The 19352-nt window shown below is 42.4% G+C and overlaps 1 protein-coding gene across 1 annotated transcript in view; it reads left to right on the top strand.

Moving 5' to 3' along the window:
* The first annotated feature begins 871 nt into the window (after positions 1-871).
* Positions 872-19352, top strand: part of VIL1 (villin 1) — a 129900-nt gene continuing 111419 nt past the window's right edge. The window contains exons 1-4 of the mRNA XM_088472416.1: positions 872-973; positions 13947-14045; positions 15113-15187; positions 16334-16530. Coding sequence (XP_088328542.1) covers positions 13971-14045; positions 15113-15187; positions 16334-16530 — 347 coding nt within the window. The 5' untranslated portion in view covers positions 872-973; positions 13947-13970. The remainder of the gene's footprint in view (positions 974-13946; positions 14046-15112; positions 15188-16333; positions 16531-19352) is intronic.

The raw sequence follows: 19352 nt of genomic DNA, 5'->3' as shown, positions 1-19352 counted from the left end.
ATTAATGGGCATATTATCTTTATAAATAAATTATGAATTAGCTTCATGAGCAGACTGTCAGTAGATGTAGCAGCACAGTTTGTCTCACTCACAGACAGTCACTCCTTTAAACACCGGTGCTACTCCGAATCCGCTGCCTGCTGTGCCACACTACCAGTCCCTTCCTGCCGCCCCCAAAGAAGAGAGAGGCTTGCAAGATGATGATGTCATCATCTCGTGAGACCAGTCGCTCTGCACGTCGGGTGGAAGTCGGACAGTGTCAGTGAGTGACACCCAAAGCCCCCCGCCCCCTGTCAAGCATTTGCCCACGGTCAGCGGAGTTTAAATAAACACTGTGGGAAATAAAATGAAAGTCAGGGTACAGTGGGTTGCTTGCTGGGCCGCGGACCCCCTATGTCACTGTCCAATTGTACCCATAGAATAAATTAAGTAGACTCAAACTTTATTTCAAAGTTTTTCTGCAGCCTTGCTCAGCTAACAAGGTTACATACAATTAGAACATTCATGTATTAATATTTTGTTAATGCTGAAAGCTGACTATTCATATTGGATCACCCTTTATTTTAGGCTTAGAGGACTCTGTTTGAAGTCTATTTAAGATTTTGTGAACTATTGTTGCAAAAAGATCAGGTGCTTGGTTCCTCTTTCTCATGGACAGTACTGATGCCTTAACACCTCATCCATCTCTTCAGCAAAAGCTACCTGCACAGGTAGATGCAGGTATAAAAAGAGAACAAGCTGATGTAATAAATAAGCAGCAATTAATAGAGTGAGTCTAATTAGCATAAAACACAAGGGAGAGGTTGGTGACAGCCTCCTATGCACAGCTGAGCGCATGCCCTTATATGGCAAATACAGATTCTTATTGAAGGAACAAAGGTCAGTGCTCACTGCCAGGAGAGGCCGTACAGGTACAGGTGCACTGTACAGGTCTGCTCTGCTCTCCTGACAGCCGGCCACACCTGACACACAGGTACGTTCTCCCCTATGCTTTCTCAACTTGTCACCTGTGCAGGTGCAAATATCTTCTATGAATAGGAGATTTATTGTTTTCCTTCTCTGTGTACTCTGCAACAGTTAGAAGTCACCCTCAATACCACTAAATCTCAGACTGTAGTATGATGTTGTAGAAATGTATTCAGCAAACATTCACTAATTCCAGTAATGGATACAGCAGTTGTGAAGATTAACCTAACAATCTGTCACTGGCAAATTTAGTGCAATCGGTCTGATTCTGAGATCAGTAAGGGACTGATTAGGGCACAATCAATCTACAGTACAGTATATTCATCCTTGCAGTGGATTACTGATGGTATGTGGATTAACAATGATTTAATAGCACAAGTCTCTGAGAGTATGAGAAGGAAGTTGGGATGCTCCTGTGTTCCTCTAACACAATTTTTATTATGATAATTATAATCATGATAATGTAATCACAGAATTGTAATGCAAGATTAATACAGAACTGGAAACTTTAACTGCAAATAACTTTAAAAGAAGCATTAGTAGAAAAGTAGCAATTAGTTAGTTTGTTATAAGGTATTTTGAGGAAGTAGTGATCTTTTTGCAAACAGAAGTAATTCAAATTTGTGACATATAATGGTATAATAGGAAATCATGGCAGGCTGTCAAGGCTCCAAGACCCTTATGTTTGACAGATTTACTTGATGATGGTGCATACACAGGATCTTTGATAGGAAAACTCTATGGACTTAAATACAGGAAGGTCCAAATATGTAACAAGGTCTTTCTGTGCAATGCAGGCAGTGGCACATTCCTTGATGTGACTGTGTAATAAAAGCTTCTAGGAATTGATGCTGAGTTGAATGTACATTGTGTATTTTGCTTATTTTCGCCCTGCGCATGCTCTGGAAGTAAGCGCATGCGTGCATAGTTTATGTCATACGCATTTAGATTGCATCTACAGTTAAGGGGCTATCCATTAGCATATCGTTCATTATATCTGCTAATGGATAGGCCCTGAACCATGACAGATGCGCACTCCTGCGGCTGATAAATCGCATCTATCATCTCTCCAACATGTTGGTCAATTATCGCATATAGCTGTACGATATTAGCAATATCGTGCAGTTTATATGCGGTAAACGATGAACGACGAAACATATTTTTTAGAAAGCCACTCCCAGGATGCTCCAAATTCTTTCTTTAATAAATATTCAAACAATCATTTAAAAAAATCCACTCCCTGAATGATGTCATGCGATATTGTTCATCATTCGTCGTTTGCTATATCGTTTGCAAAATCGGTCATGTACATGACCGATATCGTTCAGCGCAGCCACCGGAATTTTCAAGGGATATCTTTTGTCTTTCATCGCTCAGAAATACATGTGCTAATGGATAGGCTCCTTTAGGATGGAAGAGGCTGTACCAGGGTGTTCTTACACAGCAAAGTTCACTGAGGACGTGTAGACTGGCCTTCAGGCTGTGCAGAGCGGGAAGTAAGCATAAATGTAGCCGTTTGCGGTGTATTATTTGTACTTAGTATAGGGAAAGTGCATGAGCACACTGATGATAATGACTAGTAGCACACCAAGCATGCACATAGGGGCAGGTGCTCCACAAGATGCATACAGTTCAGCAACACATAGGCCAGATTCCCCTTCAGCTCCGCATCAGGCCTCTGGGGTGTACTTTACAGGCTCATTCATCCCAATGTGCTTCAGATTTTAACAAAAATATCTGAATAAAAACACTTTTTTATGATGATTTGACATGAATGAGTAAAACGCCGGTTAGTAGCTGAAAGCTGATGCCATAACATTGTCTTAATGCACTGCTGATGATAAAGAAAGGAGGGTGGATGCACTCTAACAGCAACAACAAAAAAAACACGTACAGAACACCTAGGGAATCGAGTACTTGCCACGGCAGGCTGGTAGTTGGCCCCACCATACTGCCGCCACCAAAAGCAGCACGATTCCGGGGCACCTATTCCTGGCTGATAAGGCACCAAATCTGCTTTAGGGGTTGTCCCAATGGCATTCCTGAGAAGCAGTGAAGCCGGCTCTATACGGCTCACGGCCACTGCAGGGCTGTGTTCTGGATTAGCAACAGAGTAGCATAAGTATCAAGAACGATCCCAAGTGTACATGTAACAAAACAAGGACCATGGATACTTTTATATCTATACCATTAGCTTTAAGCGATCACCGATGAGCCATTCTTAGACACTGCAAGAGTGGACATTTTGAGAGCCCACTCTTTGTTATTTATTTTATATTTATATTTTTATATATTTCTGTTTTGTACATTTTATATACAATATTTACTTTTATATTTTTCTAATTTTTTCATATATTTTATATCCATCCATTTTTCTGTTATTAAATATTTTTATTTATTTTTATAGTTATATTTTTTCATTTATGTATTTACCCTCATATGTCCACCCCCTTTCCTCTTGTGCCAATGATATATTCCCCCATTAACAATATTAGAACATAGTTATCAAGTACAAAAGGAACCAACCGCCCCCCCCCCCCCCACCGTCAATTTCACTAACTTTTAAACTAGGACTTTAAACAAATGATAACAATTGAATAAATTAGTTTGAAACATTTCTAAAGCTGTTTTGATTATTGTATTTACTCTATTCAACATTTTTCAACAAGATTACACACACAAAAAATACACTAGCCCAGAAGTTCCCAAACTTTTTTGGATTACGGCGCCCTAGAGTAACAGCATTGTTTTCACGGCACCCCTAAGTTTAAGCTTTTATTAAGAAATTCAGAAAAAAATGAAGTAAAGTAGTAAAGTGAAGTAAATTGTGCTGACCTGTCATCCTTAGGTTCAGTTATGTGGTGTTGGACAGGTTTGTGCTTCTGTTTGTCCACATACTTACATTACATTGACCATAAATAATTTGATTTGGTGCACCAACCTGAGGCACCCCTGCAAGTGCCCCGAGGCACCCCAGGGTGCCACGGCACACAGTTAGATAAAATTGTAAAAAATAAATTAATAACCAATCAGCTCCTCTCTCCCAGATTTGATAAATACCCCCCTATGACAGAGGTCCTATGCCTTTTCATGGTCATCTGTATTGATCTATGTGCATAAACTTAACAGGTGTGTGTGTGGTCTGTGTTAGAGGATCCATCCTGTGTTATTTTGTCATGTTTAATGACTATGGTATTTTAGCCGTGTTTAGTAAGCTGTGTCTTAATGTTATTTATGCAATGTACTGTCAAGGTGTATGCATGCATCTAAAAACATAATCAACAGAACATTGCTTTATACATAAAGAATTGGATACTTCTGGCTGCATTTGAATATTTATCACAATTGACCAGAGGACCCTCCAGCAGCCGCAGCTGTGTGTAACTAGTAAAAGAAGAAAGGATTTGGGCATCATTTGAGCATCATGTGATTGGATTACATCGTGTCCTGAAGCACCATCTTGCTGCTGTTGAATTTCCTGGCAATTGGACCTACAGTCAGGTGCATAAATATTGGGACATTGACAGAATTTTCATATTTTGGCTCTATTCACCACCACAATGGCTTTGAAATTAAACAAACAAGATGTGCTTTAACTGCAGACTTTCAGATTAAATTTGAGGGTAATTACATCCAAATCAGGTCAACGTTGTAGGAATTACAACGGTTTCTATATGTGCCTCCCACTTTTTAAGGGGCCAAAAGTAATGGGACTATCAACTCAAAAGCTATTTCATGGACAGGTGTGGGCTATTCCCTCGTTATTTCATTATCAATTAAGCAGGTAAAGGTCTGGAGTTGATTCTAGGTGTGACATTTGCATTTGGAATCAGTTGCTGTCGACTCTCAATATAAGATCCAAAGAGCTGTCTCTATCAATGAAGCAAGCCATCATTAGGCTGAAAAATCAAAACAAACCCATCAGAGAGATAGCAAAAACATTAGGTGTGGCCAAATCAACTGTTTGGAACATTTTTAAAAAGAAAGAACGCACCAGTGAGCTCAGCAACACCAAAAGATCCGGAAGACCACGGAAAACAACTGTGGTGGATGACAGAAGAATTATTTCCCTGGTGAAGAAAACCCCTTCACAACAGTTGGCCAAATCAAGAACACTCTCCAGGAGGTAGGTGTATATGTGTCAAAGTCAACAATCAAGAGAAGACTTCACAAGAGTGAATATAGAGGGTTCACCACAAGATGTAAACCATTGGTGAGCCACAAAAACAGGCCAAATTAGAGTTTGCCAAACAACATCTAAAAAAAGCCATTACAGTTCTGGAACAACATCCTATGGACAGATGAGACAAAGATCAACTTGTACCAGAGTGATGGGAAGTGAAGAGTATGGAGAAGGAAAGGAACTGCTCATGATCCAAAACATACCACCTCATCAGTGAAGCATGGTGGTGGTAGTGTCATGGCGTGGGCATGTATGGCTGCCAATGGAACTGGTTCCCTTGTATTTATTGATGATGTGAAAAAAGCAGCAGAATTCATTTTGAAGTGTTTCGGGCAATATTATATGCTCATATTCAGTCAAATGCTTCAGAACTCATTGGACAGCACTTCACAGTGCAGATGGACATTGGGCCTGATTCAGAGCTAAACGCTCTGACCAGAGCGCTCGCTCTGAATCAGGGCCCTCCTCCATGAAAATGGAGCGGCCTCCTGGCCGCTCGCATAGCTGTGGGTGACCACCCACAGCATATGCAAGCGGCCAAAAAGATGGTCGCGATGGTCAAGACCATCGCGACCATCAGACTTGCGACGGAGGCCCTGCGGTAGTGTCTCCCTGCCACAAGCCCAGGAGTTATTTTGGCTCTATCAGAGCCAAAATCACTCCCACTGACATCACTAGTAGGCGTTCCCATGGGAACGCCTCCGTCTGGCAGACACGCCCCCGGCATGCCCACCAAAGGGGGCGTGCTGTCAATCAACATTGACAGCACGCCCCCTTTGGTGCGAGACCCGGAGCGATGGAAAGCCCGTCGCTCCCCGGGTCTCGCGCATGCGCACGACGGAGCTCCCTCCGTCGTGCGCATGCACAGTGGGGACCATCGACCCGCTTGCGAGCATACTGCCGCTCGCGAGCGGGTCAGAATGACCCCCATTGACCCAAGCATACAGCAAAAGCAGCCAAAGAGTTTTTTAAGGCTAAAAAGTGGAATGTTATGCAATGGCCAAGTCAATCCCCTGACCTGAATCCGATTGAGCATGCATTTCACTTGATGAAGACAAAACTGAAGGGAAATGCCCCGAGAACAAGCAGGAACTGAAGACATTTGCAGGAGAGGCCTGGCAGAGCATCACCAGGGATGAAACCCAGTGTCTGGTGATGTCTATGCGTTCCAGACTTCAGGCTGTAATTGCCTGCAAAGGATTTGCAACAAAGTATTAAAAGTGAAAGTTAGATTTAGGATTGTTTAGTTTGTCCCATTACTTTTGGCCCCTTAAAATGTGGGAGGCACATATAGAAACCGTTGTAATTCCTACACCGTTCACCTGATTTGGATGTAATTACCCTCAAATTAAATCTGAAAGTCTGCAGTTAAAGCACATCTTGTTTGTTTCATTTCAAAGCCATTGTGGTGGTGAATAGAGGCCAAAATATGAAAATTCTGTCAATGTCCCAATATTTATGCACCTGACTGTACGTTGAGATGCATCCTGGAGTTTCTATTAAAGCTGTGTCTACTATGGGTGCTTGGTGTGCTGTGCACATTGGACCTTGAGTCAAAGGGAACCCACACCATTATCTTATATTGCTGGTCTTCTGCACCCAGAGTGACACAGCCAAACAGGCAGTTATAATACTGATGACTTCAGGTTCTAGGAGTGCCAAAATTACTTTAACTGTATCAGCACTGGTCCCACCATCATCTCCTCCAATTGGGGAAGGGTAAGCATTGCTCTTGCATAAAATCCCACTCCAATTAAAAAAAAAAAAAAACACCCCTGGTTTCAGTTCTCAATAAGTGACACTGTTCTAACAATTTTATTGTTGGTAGTGATATTCCTACATATGACATTGTGGTCAAAGTGACACTTTCCAAGGTCTGTAAGAGACTTAAAGGGAGAAATATATCAAACCTCCTATAGATTGTAAGATTACGAGCAAGGCTCTATTACCCATACTTGCCAACTCTCCCTGATTGTCAGGGAGACTCCCTGAGATAGTAGCAATCTCCCTGACTCCCTGAAGAGTCTAGTAATCTCCCTGATTGCACCTCACCTCCGTTATGTAGCTGTTATATAAAAAAATAAACAGAGATATATACATTCAAATATGATCATTAATATCATTTCCCTGCATTGGTTATAAGGCACGATGATCCCTATGAAAATTATCAGCGTGTTTTTATCAACAAATAGATCTTAATAACTGCTTTGGGGCACATATACATTTGGATGGAAGTCAGTTATATGACACACCTCTCAGATGTAGCAGTACATGCCCACTTTACCGCTGCGCTCATAGGTGTTACATTTACAATCTCCCTGAAATGCTTTTTCAAAAGTAGGCAAGTATGCTATTACCTCTTTGTCTGTTTGGTATTACCCAGTCTTGTTTTACTACTGTTTTGTTCCCAATTGTAAATTGCAACGTAATATGCTGGCGCTATAATGAGGACAAGTGGAGGTCTAATCCATAGCAACCAATCAGATTCTAACTAATTTTATAGATTGTAAAAATAAATGTTAACAAGGATCTGATTGGTTGCTATGGGCACATAACTGTATTGCCTTAGGGTGAGAAACACATTTTTGTACATGGGCCTTGACAGGAGAGGCCGCTGCTTCCTGCTACTAAACTGTGTATAATAACTGCATTATATATTATACAAAACTTTACTCCACATCCGTGTGAATAGCTGTTGTCAGCATGTTAATAGATGCAACGTGCCCTGGTCTTGTTCAATCCCCTGTAGCCAACACCTTCATCTCCATTAATAAAAAGTCAGCAAAAATAAAATGAACATAACAAACCATTTTTCTGTTGCTGTTTGAACACCTGAGTGTGTACCTCGTTGGCTTATACATTACATACAGACTCGAAAAATGTACGTAATTTGTAGGGGTTTTTGGGGTATGGGCAGAGCAAAGTGAGCGGATACATTGGTCAAGACCCAGTAACGCGACCGACCAATTCAGACTAAACTCTTTTTGAATGGCACTTAGGCTTAGCCATCTGATCCATCTGCTCGTGAATGGGCATTAGTCAATAGTATATAAGCAATATTCAAGGAGGTGTCAGAAGCTGCGTCATATTGGGTTCTGTGAAATAATCAAATGTTCATAACTTAATTAAACAATTAATGAAACAATTGACAGAGATAGAGGGCCTGAAAGTGCAGCAACTGCATGATTTAATACCTTATGCTAATGCGCGGATCCGTTTAGTCAATGTGAGGATCCTTGTAGCTATGCAAGGAACTGTGTGGCTAATGCAAGGATCCGTAGGACTTGAAGTGAGAGTTGCATCGCCCACTGTTTTCTGTCCACAGACGCAACCGTCATTATTAGTATCGTCACTTACACCAGGCCCATGCTGGGTGCAAGAGATCCGTCAGAAACAGACTCCCCAACTCAGAATAGCACGGTATTCTGGCTACACGGCCACGGCACGCCCATCACTCTCTTGTAAGCCACCGCAACATTGCCATCCTGAGAGATCCGGACAAAATGTATCCAACTCACAATGGCGCTGAGATACATAAGAATACATACATTTGCTTCGGCACATGCGCAGTTTGCTAAAAATCGCTCATTGCAGGCATATACAGAGCTGAATCCAACTGAGAATCAGGCCCAGAATATTTATTTTTATAGTAACACAAAGAATACACTTCTTGTTACTTTTGTGGAACAGGGCAAATTCCTTTTCTGTCCTGCCTTCAACAATCAGAAATGGGGTCAAAGTATCTAATTATTACATGATAATAGATAGACTACATATAATTACAATATAATAAAGGTCAGATTTCTTCTCTTTCTTGCAAGAATAGTGCCAAGTTCCATAGCAGCACAAATAAAGCAGAAATCCCATAAGAAATTAAGGGGTAGATGTACTAAGCCTTGGTGAGAGACAAAATGGATGGAGAGAAAGTACCATTCAATCAGCTCCTAACTGTCAATGTACAGGTTGTGTTTGAAAAATGACAGTTAGGAACTGATTGGTTGATACTTTATATCCTTGGTACTTTATCTCTCTCCAAGGCTTAGTACATAGGAGTCAATCCTATTAGGTGCGAATTGCAAGGTGCGAGTAGCTACTTTCACTTCGAATTCGCATATCTAATTAATTTTGCAATCCAATTAGCAACTCGCACTGAATCAATCAGACTGAATTCGCAGCTTTCCACTCACACCTGCCTGAGGGTGAGAGATGGAAAGGAAAATCTTTATTTTAAGATTAAAATGTCGGGACACAGGGCCTGATTCAGACCTGCTCGCGAGCGCTGAGCGCTCGCAAGCGGGTCGATGTTGGCCCAGTGCGCATGCGCACGATGGAACCGGCTCCCTCGTGCGCATGCACGAGACCCGGAAAGCGACGGGCAAGCTGTCGCTTCGGCATGCTGTCGATGGTGAGTGACAGCACGCCCCCTTTGGTGGGCGTGCCGGGGGCGTGGCTGCCCAGATGGAGGCGTTCCCATGGGAACGCCTACCGTCTGGGGCCGGCCCCACTGACATCACCAGTGATGTCAGTGGGAGTGCTTTCGGCTCTGATAGAGCCAAAAGCACTCCGGGCTTGCAGCAGACAAAACCCTACCACAAGGGTCTTGTCGCAAGCCCGATGGTCGCGATGGTCTTGACCATCGCGACTATCTTCCTGGCCGCTCGCTATAGCTGTGGGTGGTCACCCACAGTTATATGAGTGGCCAGGAGGCCGCTCTAAAAATTAAGATGGACGGCCCTGATTCAGAGCGAGCGCTCTGTCAGAGCGTCCGGCTCTGAATCAGGGCCACTGTGCTAAACCCCTTAATTACAATATTTTTTAATTGAAAAATAATTGTTTTATAATTTAAAAAAAAAAATTTAAGGTGCCCTCAAAGTACCACAAAATCACCCTTTTTCCTACTTTTTTTTTTGCATTTTTCGTTCAATTCATTTGAGATTAAATGAAAACAGTTTTTCTTTTTATCATTTTCTTGCATTTAAAAAAAAACACAAATCAGCCATTTGACACCATTTAAAAACCTACAGTATCTTCCTAATGTCCACAAACAGCCTTCTATATAGTCCTGCTAACGAAATTATCAATTTTGGGGGGTCCAGGATGGTCTCCCCAAATTTTCATGCACTTCTCTCAAATCTCAATTGGCAGTCAATTCGCACCCCTCCACTGCGAGTAGTGCGAATAGGCATTTTTTTTTATTGGATTGGAGAATTCTCGGGAACGCGCTTCGCTGTGAAGTGTGCGAGTTTCAAGAAACAAACTAGCTACTCGCCATTTGCACCTAATTGGATTAAGCCCATAACAGTAACAGACCTCCCTTATTGGGAATCATCAACTTTGTTCTCAGCCTTTTTAATGTCCCTGGCCCCACATACTGTATACAAATGTGTCCTCATACACCTACAGGGGCGTTTCTGGAGAGGAGGGGGCCCGTGGGCAGTCTCAGACATGGGCCCCCTCCTCTCCGCCCGACGGCCGGCAGCGCACTGAGCTGTGCGTGCCCAGTGCCGGAGTTATAGACTCTGGCCACTAGAGTGTGCCCAGAGTCTATAGTGTATGCACAGGTCACCGGGAAAATGGCTGTGGAGGCCATTTTCCCTGTACTGCGCATACGCAAACGAAGGGAAAATGGCCGATGCGGCCATTTTCCAGTCGTTTTACAGCGCCGGACACCCGCGCCGACGTGGGACTCTGGAGAGGTAAGTAATATTATGGGTGCAGGGTGTGCGGTGCGGGGCCCCCCTGGACCCAGGGGCCCGTGTTCCCGCACACCCTGCACCCATTATACATACGCCCCTGTATACCTAGCCATAATACACCATACAGCGTGAGACTCCCGTCGCTGCTGTAAGAGGAGTAGCATACCGTCTCTTTACATTTTGATTCTTATTCGTATTGCAGATGATGCAGCAAAAAGCCGGTCACAGTGTACCAGAGATACTAGGCTGTGACTTTAACCGCACTGGAATTAATTATAAAGACGTACAAAGTTGCAGATAAAACTTGGAGTGAGAAAAAGTTGCGGCCACTGCATCGTAGCATTTCATATATTGATTCAGACTCAAAATGTTGCACATCAAACTGATCAGTGCAGCCTAGCAAAGTATTTTGTTGCTTACGGGTATTTCTCCTGGTAAATTCCTGGGTCGAAGTCCTGGGAATTTAGACCCGGGTTGACCCTTTCAGACAGAAAAAGGACCCGTGTTAATCAGCAAATTACCGGGTTGAAATGTTTAACCCGGTAACTTGATTTTCTATCTGAAAGGGGTATTAGGGGTATATTTATTAAAGTGCGGGTTTTTAGAAGTAGAGATGTTGCCCATAGCAACCAATCAGATTCTACTTAACACTTATCTAGCACCTTTTAGAAGATAATAGCTAGAATGTGATTGGTTGCTAAGCGCAACATCTCCACTTCTAAAAACCCACATTTCAGTAAATTTACCCCTTATACTCAAGGTGATGATACGGAGCCAGAGAAGAAAGGGGGATACAGTAGAAGGGTGTTACTGAAGTAAAGGTGGGAAGAATTCTACAGAATTATTAGAACAATAGGACATGCATTAAGTCTGGAGGGTTACAGGAAGTTGTAGGAAGTAAAGGGATATGTGGAATGGCCTTCCTACAGAGGGGGTAAAGTCTAATATGAAAGTGAAATAAAACATTCTTGGAATAGAGATAAGGCTGTTCTAAGTATGGGAAAAACAGTCACATAGGATGGAATGTTTGTACAGTCACATAGGATGGAAGGTTTGTACAGTCACATAGGATGGAAGGTTTGTACAGTGACATAGGATGGAAGGTTTGTACAGTCACATATGGAAGGTTTGTAGGGTTAATAATAGGTCATTTATCTGACATAAAATTCTGTGTTCCTTTCACATTATCCACTATGAAATGATGGAAAACAGGCTGGGGTGATAATACCAGCCCTTGTATACATGAAGGTGCAATGTCTCTGGGCTCCTGCACACCACCATTGAAAAATATGGGCTCTATTTACTAAGTCATGGAATGTAGATAGAGTGAACGGAGATAAAGTACCAGCCAACCAGCTCCTAACTGTCATTTTTCAAACACAGCCTGTGACATTGCAGTTAGGAGTTGATTGGTTGGTACTTTATCTCTGTTCACTTTATCTCCATCCAAGGTGAATAGACCCCACAGTCTGTTAAAATTGTATAAGAAATGTTGTACTTTGTCCTCACTTTTAACAGTATGTTCAGCAAATGCCCCCAATAATCACTGCCTTATACTGTAGTGAGTATTAATGTCAGTGAGTGGATGTGGAAGACAATGATGAAATTGAACAAAACAAAGGGAGTACTTGTGTATGTACAGGTCCATTCGTCCTGTATCATTTTGGGGGCAATCAGATATAAAGCGCATTTAGAAGACTTTAACAACATGCATTTAAACAAGTGTTAACCGGAGTTAAGACATCTGCTTTCACTATGTAAATTGTACTGGAAACTAAAACAGGTCTTCTCAATAACTGCAATGTACATAGGTATGTAGGCCAGTGGAAGTGATACAATAAGCATTATATTGACTATATATTCTAGACCAGTGATGGTCAACAAGCGTCTCTCTGAGCCTCACGCGTGGCCCTGCTACTTCCTGCTTTGTTGGCATATATGTTATTGCTTGCAATACTTCTTCAAAATGCCTGCTATGTTATTAGACTAGTGTTACGGAACCATCATATACTGGTTTGCTAGCTGCTCCCTCTCTTTGTTCCCCCACCATTTCTATGTCCATCCACCTATTGTTCCATGTATTTATTTATCTCTCCTCCTGTCCTATCCCTTATCCGGTTCTTCCCCCCCCCCTCCCCCCTCCATTTCCCTGTTTCTTGTTACCCGTGTTCCCCCATCTATCCCCATTATGCACCAACTTTCTTTCCTCTCTCTCTCCCCCCAACATGTTCTACTCCCACTCTCTTCTCTACTTCTTTCTGATATAGTCCAAAATATCGGTTGGATATTGGTGAAATCTCTTTTGTTGGGCTCTGTGCCCTGAAGGGGGCATTCTGTCCAGAGTCACTGATAGACAGCCTTGATGTTTTGCAGTGGGTGAGGGATTGAATTGGTGGTGGGAACGACGGGAGAGCTGTCAGTTAGGTGGTAGAGAGGCTTTGGTATCCGGGCATTAAGTGAGAGCTTTGAGAGGGGGGAGGGGGCGGAGGCTCACTGCAGCCCTTTACTGTGCAGCCGTTAGACACACCCCATACAGAATGATATAATAGGTGTCTATTTCATTGATTAAATGCATTGATTTATTACTGAGATTAAGAATAAAGTGTGGTCTTTTTGAAGGTTAGGGGGCTGCCCACTTATGCCACTGAAGTATATCAGCCTGCTAGTCACTGTGCTAGGCCCTGTGGAGCAGGCCGGGCTAGTCAGAAAACCTAATAGGTTTCATAACTCTGGAGAAGCACACATGCTATGTAAAATTAGGCTGCTATTTAGGCACCAGCCAGCTACTTTTAAAAATGCACAGGGGCCCATTTATCAACGAGTTTTAAAACTTGTTTCGTATTATAATGGTGCTCCAGCCAATCAGCTCCTAACTGTCATTTGTTTGAAAAATGACAGTTGGGAGCTGATTGGCTGGGGCACCATTTATCATACGCAACAAGTTTTAAAACTTGTTGTGTATTATAAAACTCGTTGATAAATGAGGCCGATAATACTGAAACTTTCACAATATCTATGGCAGCAACTCAATGTGAATAAAACATCTAAATACGTAACTCTCACTGGCTCATCCTGAAAGTTATTTTTCTGCTTTTTCCCAGGTTTCCCAGGACTTTTGATCCAACATGTCAGAACTAACGGAAAAAGTAACAAAGGTTTTGAATAAAACCACCCCGGGACTGCAAGTATGGAGAATAGAGGTAATAAGAAATTATTACAGAATGATTAAAGGTGTAATAAGCTACATGGCTTCTAACTGGCACTGGCTAAACAAGTGGTCCTGTAGGAAAATGTTATAAATATATAATATTTTTTTAACTACTGAAAGATATGTGTTTACACACATGGATGACCAAATTGCATAGCTCTGGCTGTCAAAGCCATCTGCTAAAAGTGCTCAGTAATTTCTAGTTGCACCCTGATTAACACGACAGACAAGTAACATGTCCTGTATCCCATATCCTGAAACTAGTGCTGTATGACAATCTGCTGACAGTAAGCAAATGTTTGTGTAACATTAGCTGCATTTATCACAAGAAAAATGTATACAATGTATTACATCCTACTGTAAATTATATGAATATTATTGGTCGCCGAGGAGATTTGTGACCCTATAAAAGCACAAGGCTGTAGGATGTCCCAGAAATCCAAGAAAGGGGTACAGTAGGGAATGATTTATTCTTTATAATAGGTTAATTTTCCTATTATACATTGAAGTGATGACATCAAAACACTCTGACTAGAAGTGATTACATCAGAAAATACTATTACAGATATTATTTCCAGGTGTTTAAACATGTAGTAACATGACTAGTATATTATAATGTTAGTAAAAGTGACAGAGCAATGAGTATCTTGGGGGTCTATTTACTAAGCAGTGTTAGGAGACAGAGTGAAAAGTGATAAGAAAGTGATAAAGTGCCAGTCAATCAGCTCCCAACTGTCATTTTTCAAACACCGCCTGTGAGAGGACAGTTGGGAGCTGATTGGCTGGCACCTTATCACTTTCTTATCACTTTTCACTCTGTCTCCTAGCACTGATTAGTAAATAGAGCCCTTAATATGTTAACCTGTCCTAACCATTCACTTCTCCCTAATAATAGAAATACAGTTTATTAAAAGATACATTTTATTGTATAAAAGAGAATACATATATCTACATTCTGTATTATAGTGAAATAAATAGCTTAATGTGCTATATATATATTTGAATATATTTAAGTCCATCTGTTACATGTAACTGTAATGCTGGTTCTTACACTTTTAGAGTATGGAGATGGTTCCTGTTCCGGAGAAATCAAATGGGAACTTTTTCGATGGAGATTGCTATGTTCTCCTGATGGTAGGTTCAACATTATTTCCAGCTTATGATTAGCAATGTGTATAATACATATATAAAAGGGGTCATCTAAACATTTATCACCCAACCCAAATATTAAGTTACTGAAAATAACGACATATCTTGCTGTATCAGCCATGTCTGTCTGTGCTGCAGATTGTTCTGTCCTTTAGATAAAGCGGGTAAATGCCCAGAGAAATATTATGGGGGTGGATGCCATCTTTTAAAAGGCAAATCCTCATGCAGTATTATTATTATTATTAAAATCTTTAATATACTGTACAAAGCGCTAGCATATTCTGAGTCGTGTAGAGATAAAATAAACAAACATTGCAGCACAGGAACAGTGTAAATGCCCTGCCCCATGGAGCTTATATTCTAATGGAAAATAATATGAAATAAAAGTAACAGGTCCATGTTTCGAGCAATGGGTCTGTCGTGTAGAAATGTATAATGGTATAGTGTGAACGTATAGTGGTATAATATTGTCAAGTACTCCCGATGGACTGGAACGGGTCCTGCGTGATCAGACACAGAGCGGCAGCAGGCTGTCAGTGATTCTCCAAAACGGAGGCGTGTCGTCGCCGATGGGGGGGAGGGAAGAGGCCAGGACATCTGAAATGACCGGCATGTATGACCCCATGGTCACTCAGCTGGCTAAGAATCAGGATGCTGCTGCATTCGTGGAGGTAGCTCGGATCATTAATGCATGCAGCAGGTGTGAAGCCTCCTGCTGCATCAATATAAAGCCAAGGATGGAATTACAAAGCTGCTTGCATGCAGTATTGCAATTCCGCCCAGTACTGAATCACCTCCATTCAGTACATTCATTTTCCCATTATAATACACATTAATAGAAATATATATTTGGTTATGCTACAATGACAAACTGAAATCTGAATCATCGTTATTCTCTTTGCCACAACAGTGAACAAAGTGATAGAACTACCCCACAGAGAAATTAGATTTGTCTGTGATTAGTGGCTATGTAGCTCTCCAGCAATACCAGTATTCCAGCAATACTCATACATAAAGGCAGACGTCTTAGTAAAATATTATTGGTAACCAGCAGACAAAGCTGAATGGACTTTGGGCATGTTCATACAGTATTAGTCTGTATTTGTAACTTTCTGTATTAATGGATTACAGACGCACAAAACTGCCAATAACTTCACCTATAATATCCACTTCTGGGTTGGGAATAATTCCTCCAATGATGAGCAGGGAGCAGCTGCCATTTACACCACACAGATGGACGATCACCTTGGGGGAGTAGCTGTCCAGCACCGTGAGGTTCAAGGACATGAAAGTGACACATTCAAGGGTTACTTCAAACAAGGCATAATGTGAGTATCAGACACACTATCATACACTGTATTTATACCAAGAACTGAGTTCAGGAATCCTGATGCTGTTGAACTATCATCCTCCGTGATGCAGGTGCAGCACCTTTATGTGTGTCCAGCTATAAAGTGAGGGACTCTCTCCATTCTGACAGTCAGGGGATCGGGTGGGTTTGTATGAAATGTTCTTCCTTGAGCTGATGTCAGTCACCTGTTATCTGGGGGATCCCTAGCAGCAGAAAAGTTTCAAGGAAGTTCCCAAGTTAATACTTTATTACTTCACCAACAATTGTGGTGCCAAAGATTTCACATCCTGGACTTATATTAAAGATTGTATCCATGTACCGTGTTCTGTATGTTAATGAACATTACCATGATCTGGTTTGTAAATAGGAAGCTGGCATTTAGAAAAGAAGTTTAAGATTTGAAAACCATTGTTTTTAATGACGCACATTGTTTCAATAATCTACTGAAAATGTAAATATCCTGTTACTGCTTTATGAAGTAGAGCCAGAGAGGTTCTGTTTGGCATTTACGTAAATAAAGTAACCACTGAGTATAAATTTTCGCTTTAAATCAAGCAGAATGCATTGGCTATATCCCATCTAGACAGGGGGGCCTATTTATCAAGCTTTTTTAATAAAATTATGTAGAAACTGCAGTTTCTGCATAATGTTATAAATTGTTCCTATGTACAATATCACAGAAATCTCCAGCAGAATGCTAATTAGAACTGCAGATCGTAGTCCCCATTATTATCAATGGGGACTACGATCTCAGCCCTATGTACCAAAATCCAAAAAGCAAAGCTTTTTGAAGTTTGGCCCCAGTAGTTTACACTATCTTCAGATGGTGTAAACTGCTTGAAGACTATGGAGGCTTGCGAGCAGAAGAGTGATTGGAGGATCTCTCTCCCACAGCCTCTGCCAGCGGCGGAAGCTGACACTGGGCCTGATTGAGCATGGATCGCAGTAGCAAAGACGCACGGTTGATTAATTCGCATTGCGCATGCATATGCATCGCAGAGTGTGCGCGAACTAGCAATTGCGATTGGAAATGCGTTTGCAGAGGCTACGCAGATTCAAAGGAGAGGGATTGACAGGAAGTGCCGTTTGTTGGTGGTGATGGAGGAGAGGGGTGGTCGGGCGAAGACAATTGTGCCAGTGCGAGCTTAAATTATCCACTGCAATACCATACGCAGCATGAGGGCTCATAGTGTGCGCTGAAGTTAGCAATTCCTGAGTGAGGTCTAATCTGCTTTAACTGTGCATATGGGTCCAATGTTACTTGATGTTACCCAGTGGCGTAACTACGGAGGGTGCAGGGGGTGCGGTTGCTACGGGACCCGGCAGCTTAAGGAGCCCGCCGGCCCAGCGATCGCACCCCCTGCACCCTCCATTTGCCGGGCGCCCACTAAGATTGTGTTACCAGCGGGCGCCCGGCTCCTTCTCTTCTCTCAACCCCCCCACGGCGCCAGCAGAACCCGGATGACAGAGCTCACTCCTGAGCTCCGGCTTCCGGGTCCTGCAGTGCACTATGGGAGTGACGTCATGACGTCACTCCCATAATTCCGAGGAGCAGGCGCCGGGGATGGACGTCAGCAGCAGGCACTGGAGCGGGGTTTAAGATAAGTATGTTTTTTTATTTGTAAGTGTATGTCGGTGTGCGGCGGGGGGGCGGCCTTACTACTGGAGGCATAATATGGGGGCATTACAGGGGCCTGCCTTGCTACTGGGGCATAATATGGGGCATTACAGGGGCCTGCCTTACTACTGGGGGCATAATATTGGGGCACTACAGGGGCCTTACTACTGGGGGCATTACAGGGGCGTGCCTCACTACTGGGGGCATAATATGGGGGCACTACAGGGGGCATAATAGGGGCTTTACTACTGGGGCATAATATGGGTCACTACAGGGGGCATTACAGGGGCCTTACTACTGGGGGCATAATATGGGTCACTACAGGGGGCATTACAGGGGCCTTACTACTGGGGGCATAATATGGGGGCATCACAGGGGCCTTACTACTGGCGACGCTGCAGGGGGCACTACTACAGGGGGCATTACTTTTAGGGGCATTATTACCAGGGGGCATTATTACTTCTGGGGGCACTGCGTAAGGGGCACCATTACAGTGGCCATTGCATAAGGGACACCATTACAGTGGGCATTTAGTGTTTTAGGGGAACTACTGTGGGCAATGTGTAAGACCTAAGTTAGGGGGGGCCCCTTAAAAATGTTGCTATGGGGCCCAAAAAGTTCTAGTTATGCCCCTGATGTTACCGATTATTTCACTATGTTGCCCAAGTATACAGGTGTGTGTAAGGGGAAGTGGTCAGCTGTGATTGCAATGTGATTGCAAACATTTGCATTTCACCGCTAATATTAGCAACTGCGGTGCATGCGTTCTAGCAGAATAGCGATCCTAGCTGAATCAGGCCCTGTGTGTGTGTAGGTGTGAAAGACTTCAACAAAATTCCAGGGATATAACTTGCAGGGACAGCAGTTACCACAACCACTGTCCCTGCGAGTTTCCCTTTGCATATATCAGGTATATTCTCAGTAAAAATTTTAATATCCGTTGTGGCAGTTTCGTGATTATTAATATATAGACCCAAGAATGAGAGGGAGTAATAAAAAATTGTTTATTGATGTCTCATCAGCAGCAATTACAGTGTGACAGCACAGTACTTTGCCTACAACCGAGCATCTGTCTCAAACTAAAATTTTAATTAAAACAAATACTCAAGAATAATAAGTCTGTGTTTAGAAGTGTGAATGAAAGATTTATAAAGACTAAAATCTCTGGTGTACAAAAGATT

This window comes from Taudactylus pleione, unplaced genomic scaffold, assembly GCF_031769625.1.
Source record: "Taudactylus pleione unplaced genomic scaffold, aTauple2 ptg000122l, whole genome shotgun sequence".
NCBI classification, from domain to species: Eukaryota; Metazoa; Chordata; class Amphibia; order Anura; family Myobatrachidae; genus Taudactylus; species Taudactylus pleione.
This window is presented reverse-complemented; position numbering and strand designations above follow the sequence as displayed.